This window comes from Suricata suricatta, chromosome X (assembly GCF_006229205.1).
Source record: "Suricata suricatta isolate VVHF042 chromosome X, meerkat_22Aug2017_6uvM2_HiC, whole genome shotgun sequence".
Taxonomy (NCBI): Eukaryota; Metazoa; Chordata; class Mammalia; order Carnivora; family Herpestidae; genus Suricata; species Suricata suricatta.
This window is the reverse complement of record NC_043717.1, coordinates 25,382,675-25,394,722: the sequence shown is the minus strand read 5'-3', so window position 1 is coordinate 25,394,722 and position 12,048 is coordinate 25,382,675. Positions and strand designations below refer to the sequence as shown.

The 12,048-nt window shown below is 39.5% G+C and overlaps 1 protein-coding gene across 9 annotated transcripts in view; it reads left to right on the top strand.

Annotated features, from left to right (window-relative positions):
* DMD (dystrophin) overlaps positions 1-12,048 on the top strand; it is a 1,657,593-nt gene that overhangs the window by 1,286,751 nt on the left and 358,794 nt on the right. For all 9 annotated transcript variants that reach the window (XM_029929473.1, XM_029929472.1, XM_029929470.1 and 6 more), the window contains 2 exons: positions 537-709; positions 11,424-11,580. In XM_029929473.1, the coding sequence (XP_029785333.1) occupies positions 537-709; positions 11,424-11,580 (330 nt within the window). The remainder of the gene's footprint in view (positions 1-536; positions 710-11,423; positions 11,581-12,048) is intronic.

The following is a 12,048-nucleotide window of genomic DNA, read 5'->3' as shown; positions in this document are numbered from 1 at the left end:
ATATTGTCAAGAAGATGCTCTCCTGTGATGGAACCCCAGTAATGTGCTGGTGCTGCGGACCAAGTACAACCTTGTTTATTAGTCTCTCCATGCTTTTATGGTCAGAATCAACTGTTCAGATTACTTATGTGCATGGAAAATATGACTTAACCCATAGTGTAATGAAATGATCGGCCCTGGGGTGTACTTTCTCATGGAACTTTATTTTGTATCGCTCCCATAAAACACTCTCTTTTGTCTGCAGACTAGTAGATGTAACTTAGGAAGTGTGTAAGGTTGCCAATATATAATGTTCTAATTTATGATAGCAAGGAATAAATTTATTATACCTAATAAGATGCCCACTTCCAATCTACATAATAATATGAAGAGACGATACACCAAGAAGAGTAAGTTGGGGCTACATCTTCTTGTTAGTTGACCCAGTTCAAATGTCTTTCGAACAAATCGTCGTTTTACACTTCTCCAAACTCACGTTCCGCAGATCTCTTTTGTTTGGTAACTCTGCGCGTGTTCCTCTTCCTCCTGTCTCTTAGGACCTCCAAGGAGAAATCGACGCTCACACAAATATCTATCACAACCTGGATGAAAATGGTCAGAAAGTCCTGAGATCCCTGGAAAGTTCTGATGACGCAGCCCTGTTGCAAAGACGTTTGGATAACATGAACTTCAAGTGGAGTGAGCTTCGGAAGAAGTCTCTCAACATTAGGTAGGAACAGATCGGGGGCAAAAAAGCCAGAAATGAATTAAAATGGGGAGATTTCCCTCATTTTCCTAGCTCAAGTAGCTAATATCTCCTATGTTTATGTAAATCACCCCGTTTCAGAATGATTCATTTTATTTTGAATAAATGAATCATTCATTTGCTTGCTATGGAGATGATACTGCAGGGTTCAGATTAGATTAAAATGGCGATGTTTTATAACCACTGGAGAGATGCATATTAAGACATTAGAGTGAATTTAAATGAGGAACACAGCTATCCTAATTTGATAGAGTTCTCTCTTGGCTTACTACAGGGTTATACAAAAAGTGATAAAATTAACGTGTGTTTATCATGTAATTCTTTCTTTGGCATTACTCTAAATGGGTAACAGGGGACATTCCTTAAATGCCGGAACGCCTTGTAATTAACACTTTAGAGGCGACCTCTCCATAACTCCTGCAGCTAGGGACAAATTATAGAAACTTCTGGTCTTCCGCCCCCTCTCAGATTTTCTCTTCACATCCTCTGTAGCCTAAGCTTTTAGTTGTTCTGTACCCTCCTCTTTTGTACAGTTGCTCTTTCTCCTGAGATGGTAATGGGGACGCATCTCAGCACTGCCGTAAAGAGCACAGAGAGGACCCTTGCCATACCCATTGTGAGATGGCTCAGTGGAGGCGCTAAGAGCCGAGATAGTTGAGTACAATGCCCAGTGTCACATAGAGGACATGGGAAATACAGCGATATCTCGTCAGGTTTCCTGCTTTCTGATCACTTGCGTGTCTTAATTTCACATGTCTTTATAAAAATATTTTGTGCTTTCTTCTGTGTCTGGAAGAGGGGTGGTAGCACAGGGTGGCAGAGGAAGACAAATGAACGTCGCGGTAGATGCAAGGGAATGTGCTAAGCCCTGGGAGGAGGTACTGCCCCTGAGTTGTACGATTACAGAATGGAGGTTTCTTTTTCTCCTTTATAGTTCTTCTCAATTGGCCAAACTTTTGACATACAGCATATTTGCTTCTCTAATGAGGGAAAATTTCACTGAAATTTAGTAATTCAGAAGGATTCTTGTAAAATCCTGTACTGAAATGTGAAATACGACAACTGACCGCAACCAACACCCGTTGCGTCACGTATCATGCAGTGTCCGGGGCACTTTATATTTCTTGACCCATTTAATGCCCTCAGCAGCCCTCAGTGATAGACTTGGTTGTTATTCTGTCTTGGTATTGGGAGAAAGTGAGGTCCAGAAAGGCTAAATAATTTTCCTAAGGCCATTTAGTTATTAAGTGGCAGATCCAAGATCGAAGACAGGGAGTCCGGCTCCAGAGTCTGAGCTTTTAGCCATCAGTATAATAATAATGTGGAGTATAACACAGAAAGGAAAAGGTAAGACTCACCTAATTTTGCACATAAATACATAATAAATTACAGAATAGGGAAACAGATGTTGGTATGGGTAGGAAAGCATTTATCTTTAAGTTTATTTATTTATTTTGAGAGAGAGAGAGAGAGAGAGAGAGAGCGAGCAAGAATGGGGTGGGAGCAGAGAGAGAGGGAGAGAGAGAGAATCCCAGGCAAGCTCCATAACTGTCAGTGCAGAGGCCAATGCAGGGTTCGAACTCACAAACTGTGAGATCATGGCCTGAGCTGAAATTAGGACTCAGACCCTTAACCTGAGCCACCCAGGTGCCCCAGGATTTATTTTTATTTGTAAGGTTTTCCTCCCAAGTTTGCACCCCAGCCTCCAAGACACTCATTTTGATCTCCCGGTTTGGTCCATGAAGTTTGTATGGATGTATTGGGGCAGAGTTGGGAACAACAATGGGCAGTGGCATTTTCAAAGACAGCGATGCTCCTTTCGCTTTCTGTCCCTTAGACGGGAAGAGAGGCCAGTGTGTGTAATGGCAGAGTCCAGTCTCATAACACCTATAGTTAAAAGGGAATGAAATGTGTGAAATGGGAAAGATGTTGGTAGATAAGGTAAAAGAAAAGAAAGTTATTCTTTTTCACAGGAAAGAAAAAGAAAGGTGCTCTAATTGTTCTCAACATCACTCAGTGCCTTTTCTCTCCTTCGTGTGAACTTGATGAAATAAAAGGAGAATCGAAAGTGGCAAAGAGATTGTCAGCCAAAATATGGGCTCTTCATTCTCAGCAATTTTCCGTATGCCAGCCCCTGCAGTTCAATTCTTGCTGTCATTAATCACGTAGGAAACCATTACCTTGGCTTATCTAAGGTGCTGCGAATTCTAGAATTTACATATTCAGATCAGTGGTGTTGGCTTTTAACTAGGCCTCGCTAATAAGACAGTCTGTTACAAACACTCACTTATAAAGAAAAAACAGAGAAATAATTGATCACATCAAAGTGATTCAGTCTCGTTCCTGACAATTGGTTGAAATAAGGGTATCAGTCCGTCCATCCTGAATGGCAGGGTTCATTGAAAGCAACCCAGTCGAGGCAGTAATTTGGGATGATTATGAAATAGGATAGATGAATGCTGGAAGAGTTAGACACAGAACCATTCATGACACTTATAAGCTGGCTTTGTGAATCTAGTCAGTTCCTCCATCAGCACTATTTCAGAGTGAAAAGTCACCCCCAACTTAAAAATAGTTCCAAAGACACCCTGGAAAAACAGCCCTGTATTTGCCCAAATTATAACATATTCGCCTACAAAGAAAAATTAGAGTTAGTTCATTGTTTTATGAGAGATTCTGAAGCCATTTTCATATTTCAAAGTAGAGAAACATTAGTATTTAATTACATGGGTGCCCTTTTTAAAAGTTTTTACTTAAATTCCAGTTAACATACCACGTAATATTCGTTTTAGGTGTACAATATAGTGATTCTACACTTCCATACACCACCTGGTGTTCGTCACACCAAGTGCGCTCCTGAATTCCTGTCACCTGTTTGGAAGCCAAATGATTTTGAAGTAGCCCTTTGCCTTCCGTTGGCTAATCTGGGCTTCCAGAACCAAGTCCATATTATGTCCCTTTTCCTCCCTTTATTTTCCTTCTGCCCTATGTCTTTCCTCTTCCTGTGATTATGATTCTTATGTAAGTCTCCATCATGACTCTCTATATTGATCTCTTTGTCTCTTTTCCTTTACACATTGATATCATCCATCACACATTTATAAAAATATTCTTCCTTGGACATTCCCATCACATTATTCCTTTGCTCAAGAACTTGTCTTGTAGGTACCCATGTTTCACTCATACATTCATTTTTTTTTTACTCAGCAACTATTTCCCAAGTCTTTTCTGTCTACTTGGCCCTCTTCTAGGCACTGAGGATGCAACTGACCAAAACAGGCAAGAGAAAAGCCATCGCTCGCGTGACATTTATGTCTAGTTGCCACAGTCTGGTAGACTCTCCACTCTACCACCTCTGCCAGATAAGACCCTGACAAACCCTTCCCTTTCCTCTTCTTCCCTTGCCTCCCAGTTCCTTCCTTACCAAGGAGTGATGTAGTTATTCCCCAGCATGGAGAATGGCTCCTCTGAGCCAAGGAGATTGTGTTTTTTTTTTTAATTCTTGATGTTTTTATTTATTTTTTATACAGAGAGAGACTGAGCATGAGAAGGGGAGGGGCAGAGAGAGAAGGAGACACAGAACAGGAAGCAGGCTCCAGGCTCTGAGCAGGCTATCAGCACAGAGCCTGACGCGGGGCTCGAACCCACGAACGTGAGATCTGACCTGAGCCGAAGTCGGAGGCTTAACCGACTGAGCCACCCAGGCGCCCCGGAGATTGTGTTTTTTAACCCCATTCCTGTTCTTCAGCAATTCACTCACTTGCTCCTATGCTCATGTGCATTTGCTGGTCCTCACACTTAGAACACCATCTCTCCTCCCATCCTCCACATTTCCATCCGAACTTCATAATGAATATTTCCCTCTCTGATGGTTCCTTCACTACTAGGTCTTCCCTGCGCTATTCTCATTTATGCTGCATGGCATGTTCCTTTAAGTATTCTTGAGTTGTATGATATGGCTCAGCTTGCTGCTTCTGGCTAAATTAGATAAATAAAAACTCCAAGCTCTACTATTTTTTTGGGAGGGGGGAGAATACTTTGAGAAGGATAGGTATTAATCCTCCTTTACATATTTGGTAGAATTCACTTGTGACCAGAATTCTTCTAGTCCTGGACTTCATTTGTTGGGAGTTTTTTGATTACTGATTCAATTTCATTACTAGGAATTGGTCTATTCACATTTTCTATTTCTTCTTGATTCAGTCTCAGGAGATTTTATGTTTCTAGGAATTTGTCCATTTCTTGTAGATTGTCCAATGTGTTGGCGTATAATTTTTATAGTCATCTTTTATAATCAATCCTTTATATTTCTGTGATGTCCATTGTAACTTCTCTTCCATTTCTGATTTCATTTGAGTCCTTCTTCTTTTTTTGTGATCGTGGTATCTCTCCTGCTAGGTAAGTATTGAGTCCTCCTTAGTTTGTTTGATGGGTATGACTAAAGGTTGACCCATTTTCTTTGTCCTTTCAAAAAAACCAGCACTTAGACTCATTGGTATTTTCTATTGTTTTCAAGTCTCTATGTCATTCATTTCTGCCCTGATCTTTATTATTTCCTACCTTCTAGTAACTTTGAGCTTCATTTGTTCGTTTACTACTTCCTTTTGATGTAAGATTAAATTGTTTATTAGAGACTTTTCTTGCTTCTGGAGGTAGGCCTGTATCACTACAAACATCCCTCCTAGAACCGCTTTTGCTGCATTCCACAGCTTTTGGACCATTATGTTTTCATTTTCATTTGTCCTAAAGTATTTCTTGGCTTCCTCTTTGATTTTTTTCATTGGCCTATTGGTTGTTTAATAGCATGTTGTTTAGCCTCCATGGATATGTGCTTCTTGCAACAGTTTTCTGGTGACTGATTTCTGGTTTCATCCTGTTGTAGTTAGAAAAGATGTTGATATGATTTTAGTCTTCTTAAATTTATTAAAACTTGTTTTGTGGGTTATCACGTGATCTATCCTGGAGCCTTTTCATGTACATCTGAAAAAGAATGTGTATTCTATTGTTTTGGAGTAGAATGTTCTGTATGTATCTGTTAAATTCATCTGGTCTAATGGGGCATTCAAAGCCACTGTTTCCTTATTGGCTTTCTGTCTGGATGATCTATCCGAGCTCTAAGTGAGTTTGTGAGGTAGAGTAAAAGGAGTTCTGGACTGGCATTTGGGTCACCTACTTTCTCTTCCAGCTCTGTTACTAACTTCCTAGCATGCAATCTTGAACACATCACTTAACTGCTTCTGACTTCAATATTCTCCCTCACTGAAATAAGGAGATTTGACCGGAGACAAGGATTGCCTCTTCAATTTCCCTAGCAATTCTACAAACCTATTATTTTTAATTCTCCAAGTACTTTTTATGAACCTAGGCTAATTATTGACATTTTCTACATTAGTTTTCTTATATTTAAATAGAACTGATTAAATTCAAAGATATAGTTAAGAGAAAGCAAATAAGATGTCTTGGAGAGAAATGAATACTTTAATTGGAATTGTATAATACCATCTCATAAATTAGTTCAAGGAAAGTATATGCCATCTGTTTCTTATGCATTATCACATCGCATTTTATCCAAGAGGTATAAGGAGAAGTAAATATTCAGTGACAGTTGAGTGCCATAGAACAAAACAGAGCACTGTTTTAGGTGGGAGGAAAATAAAATAAAATTTTTTTACTTGCACACATACATACATGTAGGTGCACGTTCTCTCTCTCTCTCTCTCTCTCTCTCTCTCTCTCTCTCTCTCACACACACACACACACACACACACACACACACACACACACAGTTGTTGATGACATTATCCAACACCTGAATTGTGATTAGTCAAAGAAGTATTTCTCATTCTAAAATATTCCATACACACAACCTTGCATTTTAATTTTGAAAATAATAATTTGGGAAGTGGTCTGGTGAAAGTTTTTTTCCATAAGAGCTACATATGAAGGTTTCAATTCAATCTGCCACTAGATCATATTTTATAGATTATTGTAAATTCTATTAACTATGAGAAGTACAGTTGTTATCAATGTAATTTCAGCAAAATTTACATTCCATGAGGATTTTGTGCTTGGGAGAAAAACTTGTAAATGTTATATACGAATACTCACTCTTATGGAATACTGAATGCTGATTTGAGAGGCAATAATGCCAACATTATATAGTCCACAGCAGCAATAAAACTCTTAGAGAGTAATTGGCATTAAAAGTTAGAATCGTTTGGATGTTTTTCTATAATGGAGAATAAATAAAGAGCAAAAGGTGGGACAGTCTTTCCACTTTAAGAAAAAATGCCACTTGGACATTGACTATTCCTGACCTTCTTTCTCTTTCTCTTGAAATGTTAATTATGTTTGAAAGTTGGAGTTCATGGCCAAACTGGACAAAAAAAAAAAGAAAAAAAAGTTTACTTCTCTTTGAGTTTAATTTTCTCTCTTTATTTAAAGTTCAACAGCTCTCATTTTATGTCTATGACTCATTATTTCTGCATTCTTACCTTTTTTTCTATATGCATCAGTGCTCTCTTATTATACAAGGGTACCCAAGATATACAGGGTTGCATCAGTATTTTTATAAAGGAAATCAAATTGGGGCACCTGGGTGGCTCAATCAGTTAAGCATCTGACTCTGGATTTCAGCTCAGGTCATGATCTCACCGTCTGTGAGATCGAGTCACACATTGGGCTCTGCACTGACAGCACGAACCTGCTCATAATTCCCTCTCTCTCTCTCCCTCTCCCTCTCCCTCTCTCTCTCTCTCCTCTCTCTCCTCTCTCTCCTCTCTCTCCTCTCTCTCCTCTCTCTCCTCTCTCTCCTCTCTCTCTATGCCCCTCCCCTACTCATGCACACATGCTTTCTCTCTCAAAATAAATAAACATTTTTAATAAAGAAAAAAGGAAGTCAAAGTGAAAAATGAATCCAATGTAACACATTTTTCTTTAAGAATAATGCCTTTCAGAGTAAAGTTTTATTAAGAATTTCAAACTAGGCATCTACCCAATCATACTTGAAATATTTGTGTCTAGAGAAATAACAGTCACTTTAGCAGCATTATATCCCAACACACCTTAAGGTTCTGCGTTTTACCTAAACCTTACAAGTGGTAGAAATTATGTGCTTATTAAAGATCAACACTTGCCTTGTTAAAAGCTAGTAGCCCCTAAGCTCTTGTCTTCACTGATAAAGATTAATAGAAAATGGATAGAAGCCTAAGCATGCCCCTTCAAACCTCCACTTTTATTTTCTGTTGAATATGTAGGGGTAAATAGCGTGTACTTGCTAATGAGCAGGAAGTCTTTTTGCTTAGGGATCCAAAGCATTTGGTGAAAACCACTAAGGTTAAAGATTTCTTCACATAAGGAGAGATTGCAATTTCTACTTCCCATGTCTAAATATGACAACTCAAGTTGTAGGCTTCAGCTGTTGTCTTTGAGCCTTTGCAACTCAGTTTGCACATTTGCAGAGCAAGAGGGTTGATGGAGAATCTCTAAGGTTCCTTCCAGCCCTAATGGCCAATGATAAAACCTGGAGGGGGAGGGGGGTGGGGAAGAGTCATTACAAATAAAAAGAAACAGTTTCCAAAGAGATATTCCCAATACAAATGTAGGTTAATCATTTAGAAATATGTGGTATGCAATCTTGAAAATAAAAATAGGGCAGCTGCTTTCAAGGCTTGCATTAGAAATGTGTTTTGAAAACACTTCACAAGTTTAGCATGGCCAGAGAAAATGTTTTGTGAGCTTTTGGTGTTTCATTACACTTAGATCGCCTTCAAAATCATGTCATTGACAAATGCTACCTTTGCCCTGTGGAGACCAAGAAGTAATGTTAAGGACCTACAAGAACGACTTTAAGAAATTCTTTCCTTAAGAATGGCCCTGGAGTTCACCTGCTGAGTTGTGAAGGCTCTTGTTAAAAGTACAGTAAGTCTAGAGGTGGAACCTGGGAGTCTATCCCTAAAATCAGCTATTCATGTGTTTCTTATGCCTGCTGAAGTTTGAGAACCATGGCTTTAGATTGGATACCTTTGTAAGCGTGATTTTCATTCAGGAGCCGGAATCTGACTGCTTTTCTCGTCTCCCTCCTTTACCCAGCATCCGTTGTCCTTCATAAGCCTTTTGGTTACATTTTTGTCACCACTCTCATGCTTTAGCAAGGGAAGGAAACAGTCACTTGATTTGGTCCTTCTTCTGCTCCTCCATTAACTGTCTTGTATCCTGGCTCTCAACCAGCTCCCTATTGGGGGGCCCTCAAGTTTCTCCTAGATCCTTTCTCAGTGAATTCCCTGGGTCTCTGAGCTATTTTTTTCTCTTGGGGACACAAAGGGTTTCATTGACCTGTTAATGATTAGGCAGCACTATTTAACCCAGACCCTGAGTGTAGCCCCACCCTATGTAAATGAAGCTGCCGCTGGGAGTCTCCCCTTTGGCAGGTTTATCCTCCCCCAGACCTCGCCACCACAGGGATATTTTATTTCCTCTACCAGATAGAGGGAGGCCAGGCATTGGGCCTCTCTACATTCTTCCTCACCTCACCCTCTTCCTACTCCCAAGGCCTTATTGGGACCTAGCGGCAGTCAATACTGCTTTATTTAATCAGACCCTCTTCTTTTCCATGCCACATTTCCAGGTGTGGATTGTGCCTCTTGCCACCTACCTGTCCCCATGTCCTGCTTGACAGCCTCTCTCACCTGCAAGGGGACCAGGCTGCAAATTCCGGACACCCCAGGGCATCCCTGTAACCAGGAGTCATCACGTGTGCCGTTGAACAGCTAAAAGCTCACATAGGGAATTCTCACGTGGGCTTCTCAGGGAAAAACAATAATTGAAAAAGAAAGGGAACACAGAAAAGAACTGACCTCTACCCTATATGCAGGCTGCACTATTTTATTTAACTTATGGTACTTATGGTATTTCATGATTCTTTTATTAGATAATAATGCCCTTAGAGTCTTGAACCGTTTAATTTCTCTGATGGAAATGCCTTCACTTTTTCTGGACATAATGTTTACATTGCTCATAATAGAAAGACAGTTCTGATAATTTGGAAAAGTAGAAAGCCTAAGGAATAAACCACCTCTAAAGCTACCTCTTAGGGATAAACTCACTGGCATTTCAGAATGTTTTCATGCCTAAGTCAAGTGTGTGTACACAAATACACATACACAAACATTTTAGAAAAATAGATCGTAGACATTTTTGTAACCTGCTTTCTCCCTCAGCAACTGACGGGGTGATATTTTCCATATCCCTAAATATTTGCTGACATCATCATATTGAACAGTGCATAGGATTCTTAGGATGTGGACATTGCATTGTAAGAATTCACCATTATATACATAACCTCTTCCTAGTATGGAATATTGAAGTTGTTTCTACCTTGTGTCAATCGTAAGTGATGCTGAAAATAACACTTTTCTAACTATATCTTTGAATGACTTTCCAGTTACTTCCCTAGGATACAATTTTTGCATTTAAGCTTGTGGGTCATTGTATTTGCACATTTTAAAGACTTGTAAGTATCATCTTCAGAAAGAAAATGATCCCTTGGAAAGTTTGGAACAATTTCATTTCAGTACATAGCCACTATTTGGTGATTCTGTTTGACTAAAACCAGCAGGAGAATTGTATTTTAAATGTCAGGCTAAGTTATCAACAGCAAAGGGAATGTTTTTCTACCTGGTTGCTTGACACTTCAATCTTTGCAGCATTAGAGACTGTATTATGCTTATGTTATAGGCGGCATTGATTTTTATGAATTAATTAGTAATTGCTGATAATATATGAGTAATGCAGCATAGTTCTTGATTTACCTGAGGATGGAGTTTTGCTAACATTCCACATTTCTTCTTTGTCTTCTGGATGATGATTTATTGGCTTAATTTAGCTTCCTGTCCTCAAGTGAAATGTGGATTTTATAGCACAGATCATTCATTTGTATATTCTTAAATGGCTCCTATGGATTAACATGTTCTAAATACAGTTGATGGTAAGGCGCTCATTCTCCTGCCTAAATTATTCATGTTTGGGGGACGCTTTCAGGCAAATGTCTGATTTTCCTTTTCCACGTGAGTTGTTGTCTCGGTACATTTTACACAAAGGAAACAAAGCGGAAAATGTTGGAACTTGGTGAAAACAAATCCCAGGTGCACATGAATAAAGAAGGGTGGAGGGAAAGGAGAGGCATATGGGAAAAGGAGCAGAAAGGAGCAGATCCCAGATGGAAGGAGTCAATGGAAGAGGCTGCCTAGGGTGTACAAATGGAAAAGTCAAAATGTGGGGAGAGACCTTTCCATTTCTCAAAGCAGAAAGAATTCCAGTACTAGCATGAGTCACTTGAAAACTGAGTGGTTTATATTAGTCACTGGGAGCAAAATTTTTTCTACCAGAAACATTAAGAATCATTGACTACAACACTATGGAAAAGCAATCCATTCCGATGGGTGTTTCATGCCAAAATCTACGAATTCTGCATGTGGAAATAAATGTATGGCTAAACACTGTCTTCCCTCAAAATTGCCATCCAAATGCCCCCGTTATGTGGCTCTCAAAAGCAGTGAGTTAGATTTTTATTGACGACTGCTATACAGTTAGCAGTGGGTTTATATACTGTGGAACTAACCAAATCACTAGAATTACCATTCTAGATATTTTTACCTACTTTGTGCCTGTTGTTCTTCAGGTCTCATTTGGAAGCCAGTTCTGACCAGTGGAAGCGTCTGCACCTTTCTCTTCAGGAACTTCTGGTGTGGCTGCAGCTAAAAGACGATGAGTTAAGCCGGCAGGCACCGATTGGAGGCGATTTTCCTGCAGTTCAGAAGCAGAATGATGTACACAGGGTAGGACATTTTTAAGACTAGTGCCTTGCACAGAGTAAGCATTCAGTGACTCTTTTAAAGTGACTTTTGGTTGAAATTGAGTTGATTAGAAATCTTTTTCACTCTGCTGATCCAAGCGTCAGTTATAAATAATCCAAGCCATTGTTATTTTAAATGTCAGAGCATCCATATTAACAATATCCTTTAAGAAATTGCCCATTTCTTTTAGCAATTTTTAAAAACATTTTATTGGGGTGCCTGGATGACTCCGTTGGTTGAATGTCCGACTTCGGCTCAGGCCATGATCTCACAGTTCCTGGGTTCAAGCCCCTCATCAGGCTCTGTGCTGAGAGCTAGCTCAGAGTTTGGAGCCTGTCTTCCTCTCTCTCTGACCTTCCCCTACTTATGTGTGCTTGCTCTCTCTCTCTCTCTCAAAAATAAATAAAACATTAAAAAAATTAATAACAGGTTATTATGGAAAACATTAAA